We start from the raw sequence: 20,782 nt of genomic DNA on the forward strand, positions 1-20,782 counted from the left end.
CCTCCCCAGCTTCTCCGCATCTTGTAGATGGTGTGGTGGTTTCAGAAGTGGTACCCACCTTTCCCATGTGTCTTAGATGACAGTCGAATCCGGATCTTACTTTTAGGTAGCATAGTAAGACCCTTCGCTCTCATCGTGTTAGTAATGGCTGTTGAACCCTAAGTCATGCTTCGCTCCTGTTTGCCTGCTGCTCTCAAGTGCTCCGACCCGCCACCTCTGATCTTTAACCTCTCTGCATCTTTCGGATGTCTTGTCCATGCGACACTGGCTGTGGGGCTGCGTGGTGGTCCACCATGTTAACGCAACGCTGCACAAGTCACGCTGTCGGACGTGCTGGTGTGCACGTACTGGCGGCGTCGCATGCTTGGGCACCAGGGTATGCGCCGGTGCATCACTCGGCACACACCTCCACATGGCATCCGGCGCTGGGAACGCTTCGATTGGCTCCAGGCGGTCTGAACGCCCCATCAGTGAGCACTGAAGCACACTGGGCCTCCTCCTGAGAGGCCTGTGGGCCCGGCCAACGGGCACAGCACCGCGAGGAGGAACGCAGCACTTGGGAGGCCCGGGCAGAGGTGCGGACCCACTCCCGGGGAGCGGGGGCTGAGAACCAGGCCAAAGTGAGAACAGAGCCGTCAGGAAGCCGAGGTCCAGACCAGGCAGAGGCGAGATCGCGCTCTTTCCAAACAGCATCCAGTCCTGACTCAGTCAGAGCGCCAGGGACCGGGGGAGACGAGAGGGAAACACGCTGTCCTCTGCAACCAAGAGCAACGACATGTACACAACGAACATCACAGCGTAATGAAACCCACAAAAGCGTCCAGGCAGGGAGCGGCTGCCCAGCAAGGACGAGGCCGTAAGTTCAAATCCTACCACCACCAAAAAGAAAAAGAATCTAGAAAGTGGAAGATCTCGAAGGAGGTGAAGGAGTCACGGGATGATTTGATTCAAGTGCATCATACACATCTTTGGAAACCTCACAATGAAGTGGGTAACTGATTTACCTTCATAAAAACAAGAAATCACCCCTGGGCATATTTGGCCACAGGCGCCTGGTCCGCTGCCAAGGGTAGGCTGGGTTGATCTACTCGGAGGCCAAGCTGGCCCCAACGCGATGGCCCTATTCCATCTGCCTCTGCCCCTCACCATCTTCCATGGCCGGCACCGCCACACTTGTTTTAAAATAATTCAACCCAGTTAAAGATACTTACTGAACATACGCTGCACATGGAAATGTGGGTTAGAATCAGATTACCACGGGCTCTCCTTCATGGATTACAAATGACTGGAGGACGGCGCTCATCGCGTGACTGGGAAATAGGGGGTGCCCAGAACCGGGACGGCGGGGGGCTCCCTCAGGAAGCCCAGCTCGCGTGTCACAGAGGGCGCGTGTGAAGGCACCTTCCTGCTGGAGAGCTGGTCTCGGGTTGATTTGGATATCCGAGACTAGTCTGCGAAGCCAGTGCCACGTAATGGGATATTTTCCCCAGAACGACGTGCCACGGTGTGGACAGTCTAGGACGCTGGCTGAAACCCGGCGTGAGGCGACTGCCCGGCCGGCTGCCGCCTGGGCAGAGGGAGGATGAGCCTTACCCGACTAGCCGGCCACCTGCCCTGCTTAGTACGCCATGTGTCAGGAAGCTGGCACTCGCCGGGGCATCCTCTTTGGACACTGCTGCGGTGCTCAGAGCCCGAGGGCCGCGGGGGCCAAAGAGAAGGAAAGGCGCCCGAGCTGGCCCCCAGTCACAGCCCTTAGACCCCCTTTTCATAACGATCCACAAAGCAAGCCGCGGGCCTGCGTGGCCTCTGCTAAGTTGCTTTACCACAGACGACGTGGTGACTTGTTCAAATGCAGATCATGACAGCCCTGGTCCATGATCAGGAGCACTCGGCTCCGGGGGCACTCGGGCTCAGGAGGCAGCCAGGACAGGGCCCTGAGAGGCGCAGATTCTCCAGAGGCGTGAGCCCTGCCCGCGGTCCTCCCTCCCTCCCTCCCTCCCTCACACCTGCTCACACCTGCCCGCGGTCCTCCCTCCCTCCCTCCCTCACACCTGCTCACACCTGCCCGCGGTCCTCCCTCCCTCCCTCACACCTGCTCACACCTGCCCGCGGTCCTCCCTCCCTCCCTCCCTCACACCTGCTCACACCTGCCTGCGGTCCTCCCTCCCTCCCTCCCTCCCTCACACCTGCTCACACCTGCCCGCGGTCCTCCCTCCCTTCCTCCCCTGCTCACACCTGCTCACACCTGCTCACACCTGCCTGCGGTCCTCCCTCCCTCCCCTGCTCACACCTGCTCACACCTGCCTGCAGTCCTCCCTCCCTTCCTCCCGTTCCCACACCTGCTCACACCTGCCCGTGGTCCTCCCTCCCTCCCGTGCCCACACCTGCTCACACCTGCCTGCAGTCCTCCCTCCCTCCCTCCCATGCTCACACCTTCTCACACCTGCCCGTGGTCCTCCCTCCCTCCCATGCTCACACCTGCTCACACCTGCCCGCGGTCCTCCCTCCCTCCCTCCCGTGCTCACACCTGCTCACACCTGCAGTGTGGACTACAGGAGGAGAACCAGCTTTACTAGAACTGTAGAGAAAACAAGACAACTGGCTCTAGAGCACCACAGAGTGAGGCTCTTGCTTTCTAGAAGGTGCAGCACGCAGAGCTCCGCCGGGAGCCTGGCACGTCGCCGGGGAGAGGAGGCCGGGCCGGAGGCTGCTCTGGCGAGACTGGCATGGCGCGGCGCTCTCATGCAGACAGACGAGCCCTGGCCTGGCTGCGGGGAGCCCCCTGCCCCAGCCCTAGCCTCCACACGGGACCCCTGCCACGGGCCGGCGGTCAGTCCCACGGAAGTCAGGAGTATGCCTCAGGTGTGCTGGGGTCCTGCCGCGGTCCCAATGGCTGCAGAGACCCCTACACGCGTGGAACTGCGCGTGGGGCCCAGCGGGGTGCGGGGTGCCCTCCACGCACGCTGCCACAGGGCTGTGGCTCCTCGGCCCTCCACCGTTCCCAGCGGCCCGGCCCCGCAGAGCCCAGCTCCAGCTCCAGAGCGCTGCGCAGGACGCTGGCAGGGGAGGGGGGCTCCCTCCGCTGGACCCCAGGGCGGGGGCCGGGGCTCGGCTTCCTAAGGTCGGCCCGTCACCCACGGAGCCAAGGTGGAGCGCCAGCTCCTGTACTCCGTCAGGTCCCAGTCCCCAGGTGCCATGACCCCACCAAGCCCTGCCCTGAAGCTTGCCTCACAAGCCGGTTACACCGGACACAGCCATCAAAGCCCCTGGGAGCCACGCAGCTGGACTGGGCTGGGCAGCCTGGGCCAAGGGACCGTCCCCACCCCGGAACACGGGAGCCGGGTGAGGGGCGTGGCCGCCCAGGGACAGGTCCCACGCTCTCACCCGGGTCACGCTAACAGCACACACTAAAGACACTCACCTGCAGACCACATGTCCAGAGCCATAGATGCACACGCACAGCTGCACAGGCACTGCCACAGCTGCACACACACAGCCGCACACGCACAGCCGCACAGGCACAGCCGCACAGGCACAGCCACACACGCACAGCCGCACAGGCACAGCCACACACGCACAGCCACACAGGCACAGCCGCACAGCTGCACACACAGGCACAGCCGCACAGCTGTACACACAGGTACAGCCGCACACGCACAGCCGCACAGCCGCACACACACAGCCACACAGGCACAGCCACACAGCTGCACAGCCACACAGCTGCACACACAGGTACAGCCACACAGGCACAGCCGCACAGCTGCATAGCCGCACAGCTGCACACACAGGTACAGCCACACACGCACAGCCGAGACGTCAGTCAGCTAGGCTGACTCAAGGAACATTTTCCTTGATCTTCATCTCCAGACCCTTGCAAGAGCACTGAGAGGCAAAGGGAACAGGACCCAAGGGAGGAGGGAGGGAAGAGGGAGAAGGGAGGAGGGAGGGAAGGGGGAAAGGAGGAGGGAGAGGGGAGGGAGGGGGAGGGAAGGATGGGGGGATGGGAAAGGAGGGGAGGGGTAGAGGAGGGGGAGGGGAGACATGGAGGGATGGGAAAGGAGGGGAGGGGGAGGGGTGGAGGAGGGGGAGGGGAGGCAGCATCTGAAGCATCTGTGGTCTCAGAGACCACAGAGCAGGTGTGGAAGGCAGGCAAGGACACAGCATGAAGCCCGGGAGATGTGGGGAACTCGGGCCCTCACCCCAGAAAACCTGGAAGGCTTGACGGAGGAGTCTCTGCTAGCCTCGAAGTTCCCGCTGCTTGGCTTGTGCAGGAGGTCCATCAGCTCTGAACAACCCGAACCTCAGCTCCCCCTTCTCTGTGCAGTGTGCCCGCTGGCACGAAGGTGACGAGGCAGGAGCAGGGGCGGGAAGGCCGGCACAGAGGGGCCGCCCGGAGGAGGCCTGCGAGTGGGTAAGGCTGAGCCCGAGTGCTTCGGTAGGCCTCACGGCCTGGGACTCAGCTCGAGTGGCTGAGAGGAGGGGCCTAAAGGATCAAGCAGCTCCTGCACACCGTGGTCCCAACACCCATCCATGCCAGCACTGGGAAACGAGAATACTGACATCCGTGTGACTCCATGAAGAGCAACCGTTGTCAGTGAGATCAACCAGCACTGCCCAGAAAAGGCATGCGGCAGCAGCAACACACGCCGCGTTTCCAACCACCCAGACCTTGGACCCCACCGTCCGTACCTGAGCCTCGGCCGCCCAAACTGCCTCCTAACCAGAGCAAGGTGAAACTCGTACTGGAGCTCATTCTGCTCTTCTTTTTCCCCTGGGAAGTCTGGCCTCCCTCCTCAGGGAGTCCCGGCTGCCGGCCACCGCTCCTGACCCTCACCCTTCAGTTACAGGGGACAGAACAATCCCACACAGGACTCAAGTGCCGGTCCGCTGTGAATGACAGCAGCAAGGGGAGGAGGAAAAGCAGCTGCACGTGCTCGGTCGCATCACCACGTTCCCCAAGTTCCCGCCACGTGACCCCAAAGTACACAGCCCTCGGGAGCTGATGAAGACACAAGAACGCAATTAACTGATGCTCATGAGAACAAAACACAAAGGAGCGATTGATTCTATCTCAGGCCCAGACGGCTTGTTCCTGGTCTCGCCTCAGGGCCAAAGCTGGGTGGACAGCTGGCTGGTGGGGTCCTGAGCCCCTGAGCTGGAGTGTGACCCTTCAGAGGGGAGCCCTGGCGCTCCTGGCCTCCGCCCTCCGCACGGGGCCGGCGGGGGGGGGGGGGGGCGCGTGGGGAGCTCATCCACAAAGCGTTTGTGTTCACTCCTTGTCTCCTTCTGCAGGTTCCCTGGGGGAGATCTAAGCAGCCCAAAGGCAGCGCTATCCCGCAAGAAAGACAGGAGCACTGAGGGCAGGCGGCCTGGGGAGGGAGGGAGGGAGGGAGGGAGGGAGGACGGCCTGGGGAGGGATGGCAGGAGTCTGAGACCCTGCAGCAGCTACATGTGGTCCCAATTTAGGATCACAAGGCGGGCTGTTTATTTTAGAAAAGCTTTTTAGTTCACTTTTAAGGTATTTTGCTTAGGCATTGCTTGCTTTTCAAAAGAAGGAAGTGTGTATTGTTTTTCCCCAAGAGTGTTTGTTTTGGCTGTTTACTTATTTGCAAAAGTTCAAATTCTAGTCTATGAATGTAATCTTTCCTGCAGCCACCACAGACCCTACCAACTCCTCCTCAATATAACTGGGAAGTGAGGCATCTTCAGGATGACTTCAAATTTGGTGGGCTTTGAAGGCTTTTTTCCTGGGAATGGCACTGGATTTGAACTGCCACATGAGCCATGATTCCAGCCTTGTTTGCTTTGGTAGAGGTGGGGTCTAGCTGCTGCTGCTGCTGCTTCTCCTTCTTTTTGTCAATCGTGGGGCTTGAACTCTGGGCCTGGGCGCTGTCCCTTAGCTCTTCAGCTCAAGGCTAGTGCTCTACCACTTGAGCCACAGCACCACTTCCAGTTTTCTGGTGGTTTATTGGAGGTAAGAGTCTCACAGAGTTTCCTGCCCAGCCTGGCTTTGAACCACAATCCTTAGACCCAGCCTCTTGAGTAGCTAGGATGACAGGCATGACCCACCAGCGCCCGGCTTATTTTTTTAAACATGCCCCCTGCAGCTGGGATGCCAGACATGCACCACAACACCCAGCTTTTTGGATGTTTGTGAACTTTGTGCCTGGCTGACCTCCAACCTCTACCTACTTAGAAGCTGGGATAGGTGGGAGTCACCAGAACCTGGTTAAAAAAAGGCATTTGTAAGAACACGGTGCCCAGGCCCAGAGCTCAGGCCCAGAATCAGCCCCGGGGGGGGGGGGGGAAGGGGGGGGAGGAGCACAAGAAAGATCTGCAGAACTGCACACTTAGCGAGCCCACAGACCACAAGCCTCCACGCCTGCCAAAGCCACCTTTCACCCCACACCAAGCCCTTCCACCTGGCTGCAGAGGCCCAACGTTCCAGCCAGCCTGGCCTCCAGAGGGAAGCGGGACACAGAGACACACCGCGGGAGAGACAGCGCGGGAGAGACAGAGACACCACGGGAGAGACAGAGACACCGCGGGAGAGACAGAGACACCGCGGGAGAGACAGAGACACCTCGGGAGAGACAGACAGCGCGGGAGAGACAGACACACTGCGGGAGAGACAGAGACACCGCAGGAGAGACACCACGGGAGAGACACCGCGGGAGAGACAGAGACACCGCGGGAGAGACAGAGAGCGTGGGAGAGACAGAGACAGCGCAGGAGAGACAGACACACTGCGGGAGAGACACCGTGGGAGAGACACCGCGGGAGAGACAAAGATACCACGGGAGAGACAGAGACAGCGCGGGAGAGACACCGCGGGAGAGACAGAGACACCGCGGGAGAGACACCGCGGGAGAGACAGAGACACTGCGGGAGAGACAGAGACACTGCGGGAGAGACACTGCAGGAGAGACACTGCGGGAGAGACAGAGACACCACGGGAGAGACAGAGACACCACAGGACAGGCAGACACACCGCAGGAGAGACAGAGACACCACAGGAGAGACACCGCGGGAGAGACACCGTGGGAGAGACAGACACTGCGGGAGAGACAGAGACACCGCGGGAGAGACAGACACCGCGGGAGAGACAGAGACACCGCGGGAGAGACAGAGACACCACGGGAGAGACAGAGACACCGCGGGAGAGAGAGACACCGCGGGAGAGACAGAGACAGCGCAGGACAAGCAGACACACCGCGGGAGAGACAGAGACACCGCGGGAGAGAGAGACACCGCGGGAGAGACACCGCGGGAGAGACAGAGACACCGCGGGAGAGAGAGACACCGCGGGAGAGACACCACGGGAGAGACACCGCGGGAGAGACAGAGACACCGCGGGAGAGAAAGCGCAGGAGAGACAGAGACACTGCGGGAGAGACAGAGACACCGCGGGAGAGAAAGCGCGGGAGAGACACCGCGGGAGAGACAGCGCAGGACATCGACACCGCGGGAGAGACACCATGGGACAGGCAGACACACTGCGGGACAGGCAGACACACCACGGGACGGCAGAGACCCCATGGGACAGGCAGAGACCCCGCGGGAGAGGCAGAGAACGCGGCTCCCTCCCGCGCCGGCAGCAGGACGGCCGGGCCCGTGTGGTCAGGAGAGGTTGGAGCCTGTTCCTGTCCCCTGGTCCTCCTCCATGCAGACTCGCGTCCTTTATAAAGGCTTACAATAAACATTTGTTTTGGACACACAGGACATTCTTTTCCGTGTCTGAGCTCCTAGCGGTTATGATCCTTTTCTTGTTCTTTCTTTTCAGTGCCAGCCCGAGGAGGGGAGGGCGGGGGGGGGGTGCATTAGATCCCCTAATAAACCTTGGTAATGTTTTTCTAGCTGTGGTTTTCCATCGCACACACACACTTCCAACCTCTTCCTTTTGCATCTATGTAACCTCCGCCTGGCAACAGCCATGAAGAGTTTAAAAAAGCAAACAAAGATGCCAGCTACTCATCAGGAACCATCTGCTCACGTGGAGCGGCACGTGAGTGCTACCAGCAAGACCTGCAGGAACGGTGCGCACGGGGCACGGGGCACGGGGCACGGGGAGGGGAACAGCACACAGGAAGACGGGCGTCCCCCAACACAACCTGACGGTAAACTAGACCATGAACACACCACACACAACTCCTCGGATCCATGAGAAAACGGGTACGGAGAATTGGGTAGTCAAAATTCATAAATGACAGCACTTGCCTTTGAGGTCGGTGCCAACCCAAAGGAGTAACAAGTTTGACAAGAAACGTACTCACTGTAACCCCTCTGTACATCACCCTGACAATAAAACGCGAAAGAAACCCAGTTGCTGCCAACCCTCCCCCCAGCTCTGGCCGCCCTTTGACCTGCGGCCAGCAGGCCTCTTTGAATGTAGTGTTTTAGAATTGCATCTAAGCAGGGCCATCATGTGAGTCTCCTATAGATTGTTACACTGTCTTGTAGCCTCATTTTAGAAAGTAGAAACAGGCAACGTTGACTTTAATCATGCATCTCAATAGCCACATGCTGGTGGCTCACGCCTGTCATCCTAGCTACTCAGGAGGCTGAGATCTGAGGATCACAGTTCAAAGCCGGCCCGGGCAGGGAAGTCCGTGAAACTCTTATCTCCAATAAACCACCAGAAAACCAGAAGTGGTGCTGTGGTTCAAGTGGTAGAGCGCTAGCCTTGAGCTGAAGAGCTGAGGGACAGCGCCCAGGCCCAGAGTTCAGGCCCCACAACCAACACAATGATGATGATGATGATGATGATGATGATGATGATGTATCCCAATATATTCAAACTGTCATTTCAATGTCATTGGTAGAAAACCACCAGTGAGCTGTTTTATGACTTTTTCTTACTGTCTTTGACATGTGCCATGCAACTGGGGTCGTAGGACACAGCCCCTCAATCCAGCTGCGTCCCGGGGGCTTTGCTGCCCTGGGGGGCCGGGGAAGCGGAGGATGCGGGCTGGCGCTCAGCCGGCCGCAGCACCTGACTGCTGAGCCCGGCTGCGGCATCAGCCAGCAATGCTCACCCTAAAGGGCTGCTGTGCGCATGCTGGCCGGAAGGTGAGCCTCGCCCCTCCACACGGTCCCCTCTCTGCGGTGCTGATGGACTGGCTCGCGGCCGGTAGTAAATGATCCTGTCTACCCTTGGATTCAGGAGCCAGCCAACAGTGAGTGCCAAAGGCCCCCCTGGGTGGGAGGTGGCGCTTCCCAGCCCCACGGGGGGTGGGGGGGCGCTGTGCGGGACAGCAGCACACCTGAGCGGCTTGGGTCGTCCGTTACCCAGCAGCTGAGCCACAGCCAGCAGTTCACCCTCCCGGGGAGACCGAGGCACACTCGGCTGCCAGCAGCGCCCCTCCGGCGTCTCCCAGCCAGCTCCACAGCCCCCACCCCTGGTCAAGAAGCAAAGGTGGGGAGAGAGCCTAACTTGCTGGGCCGGGGTTCACAGTCTCCAGCGGTGGTGACCTCCACTGCTTTCCTACTCAGGAGACGCCCGTGTTTTCATACTCAGTGTGGCTCCTGTAGGATTTGGGGAAGGAAAGCGTAGCGTTCTTCATTAAAACCTGTGTCTGCTCCTCTGCATGTCTGTTTGGTTTCTCTCCTCGGGGACTGAGCGGTTAAGAGCTGCAGAATGAGCGAGAAGGACTCCGCGGCTGGGGCCAGGGAGCCCTGCCTTCTCCCGCACCCCAGGGGCGTCCTCTACAGGACAGCCTCGCCCACATGGTTGGGATTAGGACTTCTCAGCCCTGACCTCTGTCTTCTCCCTGGGAACTCCATGCAACTCAGTGCAACAGGGAACAAACTCCTTTTCCAACGCTCGCTCCATCCCGCCAGAGCCTGGCTCTCCCTCTCCTCCCTCTCCCTCTCCCTCTCCCTCCCCCTCCCCCTCCCCCTCTCCTCTTCCTCTGTCTCACAGTATCTTTCAGGAAGTGGCCAGCGCGGCCCTGGGAGGAACAGGCGGCCACGGCGATGCTCGGTGCTGTGCCAGCCACAGGAAAGCTGCTCCGGGAAGAACTCTGTGCAGAGCGAGTTGCTGCTGGGTTGGAACACACCTGGCACATGCCGTGACATCCCACGTCCATCCTCTCTGGAACGTTCTAGCAAGCCTCCACCTCCATGCCACAGCGGAGAGGCGCCAGCCTGGCCAGGGCGCAGGAGCGATGGGTCCGCTGCTGCCGCGGGCGCAGCCAAGGGGGGCAGGGTACTTCCTTCCCATGCCCCCCTCAAACCAGCCTCCCCTTCCCCACCTGGGCTCCCGGGCAGCATGGTCGCCAGGCCCTGACCTCTGTCTTCCCCCCAGCACCCCCAGGACCGGGAGCCGGGAATCTGTGGCCACAGCTTTCCCAGGCGGCCTGGCGGGGCTTGGGCATGCAGACGCTGCTTTGGGAGCTTGCCGGCCTGGGTCTCGGAGACCGCTCCCTCACCACCCCCAGCCCCAGCTCCAGGCGGTGCTGGAGGTGACATTTGGATGCCATGTCCGCAGGCGGGGGGGGGGGGGGGGGGAGGGCTGGTGGCCAGGGTCGGAGGAAGGGAAGTAGTGGGGGGGGGGGGAGAGCGTGGTGGCTCGCACTGTAATCCTGGCTACTTGGGAGGGAGAGACCCAGGGACGGTGGCTCAGGCTAAGTTTGTGTCACCAACGGCAGGGCACGGCAGGGCACCATCCTCCCAGACACACAAGGAAACACACGTGGGCATCTCGCAGCCCAGGCCGGCCGGGGCACGTGAAAACAGCATGCTGGAGGCCTGGTCCACAAGGTAGAGCACCTACAAGCTTGAGACCTCGATTTCAAACTCCCGTGCTAAACAAGCCACGTGTAACTTACACAGCCCTCACCTGCTCCCCCACGCAGGTGCAGCCTGGAGGTTAATGATACATGCCCATCCACACCGGCGTCCCGCACATGACCATGCATGAAGGACAGCTGTCCCACACCAATGTCGCCACCTGGTGGCCGCGACAGGAACCCGACCGGGGCCCCTGGGCCCGCACCACCCCAGGACCCACCCGTCCAGCAGCACTGGCTTAGGCAATCTCCAGTTTCTTAAGAAGAATTCCCTTCCGCATCTCCCTGGTGTCAGACCCCAGCGTAAGGAACTTCAGTGACCAGTCTGCATGTGCGAAGGCAAAGCAGAGAGCCCTGAGAGGGAATCCATCTGACCAGGAAGCTGTGGATAACGAACAACAAACCGCTACATAATAGAAAGAAAGATGCCCGGTTGTTACAAATTGAAACAATGAGGTGCTACTTTCACTTGCCAGAAGACTTTCAAACGGTAACACCTAGAGGAAACAAAGTGAATAGATGCCCGCTCTATGCAACTGTGTGAGAGGCTGGCAGGCAGGCAGGCAGGCAGGCAGGCAGACAGACAGACAGACAGGCAGGCAGGCAGGCAGGCAGGCAGGCAGGCAGGCAGACAGGCAGGCAGGCAGGCAGGCAGGCAGGCAGGCAGGCAGGCAGGCAGGCAGGCAGGCAGGCAGGCAGGCAGGCAGGCAGGCAGGCAGGCAGACAGGCAGGCAGGCAGGCAGACAGGCAGGCAGACAGACAGACAGACAGACAGGCAGGCAGGCAGGCAGGCAGGCAGGCAGGCAGGCAGGCAGACAGACAGGCAGACAGCATATAACTGTATCATTCAGCACAAAGGAGATGGACAAAGTGCATGACTCAATTATTCTTTTAACAGAAATCTATGCCCTGGAGAATTGATCAGAAGTCTATGGAAGAGTGTCATGTGCAGCTGTGTACATTACAGCCGTGTTTGTGATGGGAATAAACTGGAAAAACCTTGTGTCTCACATTTCAGGCAAGCTTACTTAAACCGTGGCACACACATATAATAGATTCAATACAGTTATAAAAATAATCCTGTGAGCTGAGCACCGGTGGCTCACGCCTGAAATCCCAGCTACTCAGGAGGCTGAGATCTGAGGATCACGGTTCAAAGCCAGCCTGGGTAGAAAGGTCTCCATGAGACTCTTGTCTCCAATTAATCACTCAAAAACCAGAAGTGGAGTTGTGGCTCAAGTGGTAGAGTGCTAGCCTTGAGCATAAAAGCTCAGGAATAGCATCCAGGCCCTGAGTTCAAGTCACAATCAAAAGAAAAAGAGGAAAAGGCCCTACATATATATTCACCAAAAAATTCAAAGTTAAAAGTAGGTGTGTATAGGTGGTGAGATTATAAATAATCTTTTGGTTTTGAAATGATCCATTGTGGCTTCTATCACTTTCTCATAGTAAGAAAAGTATTCAAATGTAACCCGAGTGTCCTTAAAGTCTCGGCCTCTACATTCTGCATTTCCTTTGAAGCCTGCATCAGCGACTGCTCTCTTTCCAAGGAACACTTCCTTTGCTCGGTGTTATAAAGAATGCTCTCTACCCTTTCCAATCAGCTTCGGCTTTCCATTTCAAGCAGACCTTTGAGGGCGGGTAAGCTCTGACTATCTCCCAAGGTTCTAGAGCTTTGATAACAAAAAAAAAAAGGGGGAGGGAGGGAGGGAAAGGAAAAAAGAAATGTTTGGTCATCAAACACTGGTTCAAAGACTCCGTGAGCACAGGTCGAGCCTGATGTGTGCATGAGCAAGAAGGCCGGGTGGGAAGTGGGAGCCCCCGGGCCCCAAAGAACCGGGAGCAGGCCTGGTGTGGCTCTGCCCGCGAGGTTCCTCCATCGCCCCCAGTAGGCAGCTCCTGTAGACAATGGCCGGCTGAGGGCAGACCTGGGAGCCAGGGGCCAGGGTGGAGATCTGAGCTGGCCGTGCGCTCTGGCTGGAGTGGGAGGGGCCCGGGCCGGCAGGCAGCCGCAGCGGCCCCACCTGCACGCCTGTCTCCCCGTCCATGCCCCGGCCTCCAGGCACCAAAACTCGGCCTGTGAAAAAGCCAAAGACGCCCGGGCTTCCGTGCGCTGAATAGGAACCTCGTTAAATGAGAGAGAGCCCCTGCCAGGAACTCGATCCACGGACCACACGTCCCGAACCCCTTAATGCCGGCCAGGTTCATCTGCTGTGGGAATAGCTGTTTCCCCGCTTCAGGATCATTCTCGGACAACGGCCCCTGACTGCTACAGTGGTTATACAGGGACCGGAGTCTGGACAGACTCAGCAGCGGAGCCTCCTGGCCTCTGCCACGCATTAAAAGACAGACAAAAATCAAGACGGAAAAGGAGAGAGGCAAGAGAGAGCCTCGATTTGTTCAGTGGCTACGGAGAGGACTCGGGCCGGCCGCTCGCGGAGAGCCCTGGTCACCCACGTCCCCTCCCGGCCCCCGGGCGGCTGCGCTGGCTCAGGCTGGGCTCACTCCAGGACGCGCCGGGCAGGGCCGCGCCCACCCACGCCACCCCAAGCAGTGCGCTGCCTTCCACTTCTTCCTGATGGGACTGGAATCCTGCCGACGGAGGGGGCTCGGGGGCCCGGGGCCTGACACCGTTGCGGGGCCGCAGCCCTGTGCCGGCAGGCACTGCTTGGAGCCGCGTGCAGCCGGTCGGGGCGTCGCGGTGAGGCTGGCGGATCTCACTCACTTGCTGGGCTCTCGGGTCAGTGTCATTTCAAGGAGCGAGTCCATCAGGCCCAGTGCTGTCTGTCATGTCCCTGGCTCCCCGGCAGGGCAGGGCAGGCGTCTGCCGCACGGGCCTCCCAGCCCAGTGAAGCAGACTGGCCCCTCATCAATGCTGAGTCACAAGCGGTCCATAAGCACCAAAGAACCTTCGGCCAGGGGCAGCCCAGAGGACGGGGCCGCGGGGCCCGCTCAGGCTCCAGCCCTCACCCAGCCCGGCTGTGCCTCGAACCTCCCACCACCACGGCATGCTAGAGGCCCGCCACCCCACCCCCAGCCTCCGGACGCTGACACAGGCCTGCAGAGCTCAGCAAGCGCTGGCCACGCAGACCAAGAAGAAAAGCCCGCATGACAACAGACAGCCTGCAAAACCCATCGTCTCACAGACGCCGTGGAAGGGAGATCACCTAGAAACAGACTAGTCAAGACACCCGTGCAAGAGCCGCCCTCTCCTCCCTCAGCTATACACAGGCAGCACCTAAGGCTGGCGGTGGAGGAGCCGCCGCTTCTCCCAGCCCTCCAGCGCTCCAGTAGAAACAACTGCTGCCACCTCGTGGTCACGTGTGGGCACTGCCGCTCGGTTACCCTGGCCAAAGCATCTCATTCTGTCTTACGAAGGACTTGTTCTTTGATACTTACTAGGAAAATAATTTTGGTTGTCTTCACTTTGAAATTAAAGTACAGAAGTCCAAAATTAAGAACTATAGATAAAAATCAGGATAATGTTGGTATTTTATAAACTTCCGTCCAGCCATGAGCGCGCTCTGTATCCGGTGGCCCATCACACAGGAGAAAGGCGTCGCCGGCACTGGGCAGGCACTGGGCCGGCACTGGGCAGGCACTGGGCAGGCACTGGGCAGGCACTGGGCAGGCCCCTGGCACTGGGCAGGCACTGGGCAGACACTGGGCAGGCACTGGGCAGGCACTGGGCCAGCACGGGGCAGGCACTGGGCAGGCACTGGGCAGGCCACCTGGCCCTGGGGGCTGCCCACATTCTAGAAACTAACACATTTTTCCTGGGTTGATTCATCCAAATCAGAGCCAACAGAGACCCGGTTTGGGCTCCCGAGGGCCCCACAGCCAATGGCTCTCCGAATGGGCCCAGCACTGGGAGGCGGCTTTCCGGTGTCTGGGGATAAAGTGGCAGCACCGGCCGTGGGGCTCTGCTGGGGTCGAGGAGCCGCCCTGCGCTGGGGATCCAGGGATCCAGGTCACCTGAAGCAGGTGTGAGCTGCGTGGCTAACCCGCAGGTCAGCCGCGGCCGGAGCCAGCCCGAGCGACCCGGGGCCCGTCTGCAGGGAAGCAGGCCTGGCCCTGGCTGCCAGCACCTGCTGCGGCCAGGCCTGTGCGCGGTGGCCCTCGCGGCCGAGCCCACGCCTGTCTTCATTCCGCACGCAGTCGGTCATGACACCGTCATCGCTGGGCCTGGCTCTCCTTCAGGTGAAGAGTGTGCACGTCCCAGCAAGGGTCCGCGGGGAAGGGAATAACGCCCGACTCCCTGACAGACTGCGCTGACCTTGCCCCCCCAGGGGCCTGAGAGCCTCGGGCCGCAGAGGCTGGCTCCGGGACCCTCTAGAACCATCTACCGGTCGGCTCTGCCGGTTCTGTTCTAGAAGAGCGAAAAGACATGTCTCCCAGCCCCGTGGCCCAGGCAGCTCTTCCCCAGAGGCTCTTGGACTTGTTTAACACAGTACGCATGGCGCGTGCCCCAGCACCACCCACTCCGCGTCTCCCGTGATGGCCGGGATCACAGGTGCCCGCCACCACACACAGCCTCCTCCAGGGAGACACACTCTCCTGGACATCTCTGCCTGGGCTGGCCTGGAACTGTAATCCTCCTATTCTAAGCCTCTAGCATAGCTTAGGGTGACAGGCACATGCCACTGTGCCCAGCTACGGGTGGAGAAGAGACTTTATGAATGATTCTGCCCAATTCTGCCATTTTAAGCCTCCCACATAGCTGAGATTATAGGCATGAGTCAATGGTACACAGGTCGGCACTTCCATTTTAAACAAGATACATGATCTCACTGACCAAATTGTCATTTATACTAATCTATTTCCTATACCAAGAGGCTAGTTTTTATAATCTTATGTTTAAGAGTAAATATATTTAAAATGAAAATAAAGTCTATGGAACATACAATTAGTTAACCAGGACAATACAAAATAGATGACTGTCTTCTATTTTTCTGTGTTTGGTCAATACACAGCATTGCCTGCAAGGAACTTAGCATGCAGTAATTGTCTAAGATGATGATGATGATGATAGTGATAAAGGTGGTGATGATGATAGTGATGGTTTGTTGAGAAATTATTTCACACAGTACAGTCATATCTGTAAAACTATTTTTGCTTCTCTGTGCTGGAATATTGTCTGCTTATCACTAAATTTAAGCTGAACAGAAGCACACAGGAGTAGTTTAAAAAGTCAGCTAAAAGGCCGCGCCACTAAGAAAGATGATGTAGGCAGCTGAATCTAGGTAAATTCGAATTCCGTGTCTTTCCTCCCCATTGCCTTTGGAGTGTTATCCCTGCTGGGGCCACCCAAGTGGTAAGAGCAGAGCTCTGAGATGACTCCCACGACTCCAATCTGCCAAGCCCTGCATCACCCCCACGTCACGCCCACGGCCACATCACAACCTGGCCGTCAAGGGTCAGCCTCCTGATGCAGGGACAGGGCACGCTGGCCTGAGGAGCTGCATTTACTGGTGTTTGGTTTGCATTACTCTATAACCTCACAAGAGCTGCTGCATGCGCTCAAGGGAAGCCCTGGGGGTCTCTAAGGAAAAGGGATCTCAGCCCCACAACAGCTAGAAGCAAAAATCAGCCCAGAACCTTCATGACCTCCGAAGACCCAAGGCCAGCAGAGGCTGCCTCTCTGTCCAAGGCCCGAAGACAGCCCAGCAAGACTCTGGACAGCTCCTGACCGGTGGTAATGGGTATTGTGTTAAGGGGCTAAATTTGTTTTGCTTTTGTTGTTGGTTTTTTTGGTCAGTCATGGGGCTTGAACTCTGGGCCTGGGCGCTGTCCCTCAGCTCTTCAGCTCAAGGTGAGTGCTCTACGTGCGAGCCACAGCGCCACTTCCAGTTTTCTGGTGGCTTATTGGAGATAAGAGTCTCACGGCCTTTCCTGCCCAGGCTGGTTTTGAACCGTGATCCTCAGATCTCAGCCTCCTGAGTAGCTAGGATTACAGGTGTGAGGCACTGGCGCCCGGCTTAGGGGCTAAATTTGTTCTATAGCAACAGAGGTTGAAACACAAGTCCATGTTCATCGATGAAGACATGGAGAAGGGAGGCTTGAGACTGCTACCTGTACGTAGCACCTTACCACGAGGGTGATACTGGACGCCGAGGAGGGTGAACTATAAAAACCATGTCTTGGGGCTGGGAAGGTGGCTCAGTGGTAGAGCGCTTGCCTTGCATGCATGAGGCCCTGGGTTTGATTCCTCAGCACCACATAAGCAAAAAAGAAAAAAGCCAGAAGTGGCGCTGTGGCTCAAGTGGTAGAGCGCTAGCCTTGAGCTGAAGAGCTGAGAGACAGCACCCAGGCCCAGAGTTCAGGCCCCACAACTGGACCAAAAAAAAAAAAAAAAAACAAAAAACCATGTCTTTATTTTGATGACACTGAGTTCAGGTCAGGACCTGCCACCTTCCGAGCAGGTGCTCTGCCACTTGAGCCAAGTTCCCGCAGTCCTCTCTGCTTTCCTTTCCTTTTCAGACAGGCCAGTCCAGGACTGTGAACCTCCTACGTACACCCCCCTGGTAGCTGGGAAAACAGGTACACGCCACCACACCTGTCCATTTTACCACGCCATCCATTGTGGTTCCTTGAGGATTTCCTGAGTAAACTCAAAAACCCCTGGCCAAATGTTACTTCTTCAAAGAAGTACTTCCTGATGGGCGCCAGTGGCTCACCCTGACATCCTAGCTACTCTATTCAGGAGGATCGTGGTTTGAAGCCAGCCCAGGCAGGAAAGACTCGTCTCTAATAAACTACTCATAATGCCGGAAGTGGCACTATGGCTCATGTCGTAGAGTACTAGCCTTGAGCAAAAAGAAGTTCCAGGCAAGCGCCCAGGCTCTGAGTCAAACCAGGACGGGCACACACACACACACACAGCATTTCCTCCCCCGCTCCGCAGCCTCTGACTGTCTCCATGGCAGCAGTGCGCGCACCTGTACCACCAGTCAGCTCTCCCACGCCCAGCCTTGACTCCTGGGGTGTGCTGCCCTGCGCCCTGCACTCCCTGTACCCCAGACTGAGCGCTGAACCAGAACAAGGCCCTGATCAACACAGGCCTTGACGTCATTCCTTTCCAGCACAGCAGATCAGGCCTGCGTGTGGACGGAAACTCGGAGCGCTTCTCCATGCCAACGGCTGGGCAGCTGTCCACAGGCAAGTCTTTGCCATCTCCACCAAACTGCTCTGAAGTGGACAGGTGTGCTCAAATACAGGCAGCCAGCCAGTGCTCACAAGGATGGCGATTCTCACTGAGAGAAGGGCAGGAAGCACTTTCTGGTGTGTCTCGACCCAAGCTCTCCGCTAGGGAGCATGTCTGCTGCTTCCAGTTATTTGTGTAGTCCACTCCTGAAATCAAACGTTATCCTAAATGCATGACAGTCTCAGAGACCACTTTACTCGGTTACAGAAAACGACGAGCAACAAGATAGAAAGAGCAACAAGATTCATGGAATCCTTTTAGGACATCACCACAGCCAGTTCACTTGGGTAGTAAATAGCACTTGGTGTGCGTGTGTCTTGTGGAAATTCAGGGAATGTTTGCATTTTTCTTTACTTTTTCAAGCAAGCATTTTCTTAGTCACCCCAGAGGCTAAATCCTCCTTATAGATTATTAAACAATGAACAAATGAAATACAGCTTCCTAATGAAAGTTATAAGCACACTGCCAGAAACTTAGGAACTTAAGAGAACCCAGGACAGAGACGGGCTCACCCCTGGGTGGGCCCGTGAATGTATGTGCCCATGGAGCCCAGACAGGAAGGAAACACAAAGAGAACACAGCATCACACAGGTGCCAATGATGGAAGAAGTACCTTCGATGCTCTGGGGGCCCACGAGGTTCACGGCCTGGTGAGCCGCGTACTCCACGCGGGGCCTGGCAATGCCCAGCTGCTCCATGACGCCGTGGAGCAGCCGCTGCACGTCTGCTTCTGAGACTCGGTCCGGGGTCCGTGGGCTGTGGGCCAGTGCTGGGATAGCTCCAGTCACCAGCCAGAACAGCAGTCCGGAGAGCACAGTACAGACCATCCTGGAGGCCATTTTTAACCTGGGGGTTGGGGGGGGGGAGAAAAAAGCCTCAATTTATAGCAAATGGCCACAACCAGTGAGTGTGAGCCGCAGCATGAATGCCACCAGCTGTGGTTGGAGGACCACCCCGAGTCCCACTGCGGGGGACGGTCAGCAACAGCAGCCAGGCAGGCAGAGCCCTCTGGGCGCCTGTGCTGGGCAGTGGGGCAGGAAGACAATGCCACCCACACTGTTCAGGACCCGCACAAGCCCCTCCTCTCCCTCACGCACAAACACAAAACCGCTTCAGTTTGGAGAGGGTGATGTCTTCGGGCCTCCCATGGAGGGAGGAGAAGGCTAACGGGAGGGAGTTAGGAAAATGTCTAGGGGTGGTGATGGAGAGCATCTTTACCGGCCACCAACCAGAGCGTCCGAGACCCCAGAGGCCTGGGCCCTGTCTGGTGGGTGCTGGTGCTCAGTCAGCACTGCCTGGGGCGCTTGGCCAAGTCCTTGGGCTCCCTCTGCTGCGGAGCAGGAGTGCGGTGGGGCTGTGGGGCTCTGTGTGACAACTCCCATCAAAAAGCAGCGCGGCCCTGTGCCTGGTGTTGGCACCGGAGGGGGGGATGGGAGGAGAGGGAGCACCGAGGGGGGGATGGGAGGAGGGGGAGCAGCAGAGGGGGGATGGAAGGAGGGGGAGCACCGGAGGGGGGATGGAAGGAGGGGGAGCAGCGGAGGAGGGATGGGGTGGGAGGAGGGGGAGCAGCGGAGGGGGGATGGGATGGGAGGAGGGGGAGCAGCGGAGGGGGGGTGGGAGGAGGAGGGGGAGCAGCAGAGGGGGGGTGGGAGGAGGAGGGGGAGCAGCGGAGGGGGGGTGGAAGGAGTGGGAGCAGCGGAGGGGGGGTGGGAGGAGGGGGAGCAGCGGAGGGGGAATGGGAGGAGGGGGAGCAGCAGAGGGGGGGTGGGAGGAGGGGGAGCAGCGGAGGGGGGATGGGATGGGAGGAGGGGGAGCAGCGGAGGGGGGATGGGAGGAGGAGGGGGAGCAGCAGAGGGGGGGTGGGAGGAAGGGGAGCAGCAGAGGGGGGAATGGGATGGGAGGAGGGGGAGCAGCGGAGGGGGGATGGGAAGAGGAGGGGGAGCAGCGGAGGGGGGATGGGAAGAGGAGGGGGAGCAGCGGAGGGGGGATGGGAGGAGGAGGGGGAACAGCGGAGATGGATGGCCCGCACCCGCAGCGCTTGCTCGGGATGGATGGCCGTTGCAGACCCCGCCAGGCCAGTTCCAGCCGCAGCCCGCACCGCTGGAGGTCAGCGTGAGCTGGCGGCCGCCGCCCTCGGGCCTCCCCGCCGCCTCCCCTCCGTCCGACCCCGGCACAGGCCGTGGACGCAGCCCCGCGGGACTCACCAGAGCTCGCCTCCCCTCCGTCCGACCCCGGCACAGGCCGTGGACGCAGCCCCGCGGGACTCACCAGAGCTCGGCGCCGCGGCGGCCTGGGCCTCGGTGCTGGACAGCTCCTGCGTCAGCCCCGCCCTCCGCGCAGGCCCCGCCCCGGCACCGAGCCCCGCCCCCAGCTAGGCCTCTACGACTAAACCACGCCCCTCAGCCCGGCACTCCGCGCAGGCCCCACCCCTAGGAGGCCTCCCGCCCCTGCCGTGCTCCCTTTGTCCCTGCCCGCGGGAGGAGCGAGGGGTTGGCCGTGACAGTTCTCCGCTGGCCTTTAGGGCTCCGGGCTGGTCTCTTTGGGAGTCAGCCCTCGCGCGGCCCACGAGTACCCGAGAACCCGGTGTTATAGGTGAAGCACCTTCTCAGAACATGCAGCGTCTGGGTGGGGCCCAGGCGGAGCTTGGAGGCGGGGCAGGGCCTGGGCAGAGCCCGGAGGTTGGGCGGGGCTTGGAGGCGGGGCGGAGCCCGGAGGCTGGGCGGGGCTTGGAGGCTGGGCGGGGCCCATCCCCGGGGTCCCAGCCAGGGCCCTGGGCCTGAGAAACAGG

The 20,782-nt window shown here is 59.4% G+C and overlaps 1 protein-coding gene across 3 annotated transcripts in view; it reads right to left on the bottom strand.

Annotated features, from left to right (window-relative positions):
• LOC138816170 (neuroendocrine protein 7B2) overlaps positions 1-20,782 on the bottom strand; it is a 53,043-nt gene that overhangs the window by 15,436 nt on the left and 16,825 nt on the right. The window contains exons 1-2 of one of the 3 annotated variants that reach the window (XM_070005719.1): positions 20,263-20,348; positions 18,608-18,840 (exon numbers count right to left, since the gene is read on the bottom strand). In XM_070005719.1, coding sequence (XP_069861820.1) covers positions 18,608-18,833 — 226 coding nt within the window. In that variant the 5' untranslated portion in view covers positions 18,834-18,840; positions 20,263-20,348. Of the gene's footprint in view, positions 1-18,607; positions 18,841-20,198; positions 20,349-20,782 lie in introns of those variants that run through there. The other 2 variants (XM_070005718.1, XM_070005720.1) reach the window with 2 other exon arrangements.

The sequence above is a fragment of the Dipodomys merriami genome, unplaced genomic scaffold, assembly GCF_024711535.1.
Source record: "Dipodomys merriami isolate MVZ:Mamm:240054 unplaced genomic scaffold, mDipMer1.0.p SCAF_69, whole genome shotgun sequence".
NCBI lineage: Eukaryota > Metazoa > Chordata > Mammalia > Rodentia > Heteromyidae > Dipodomys > Dipodomys merriami.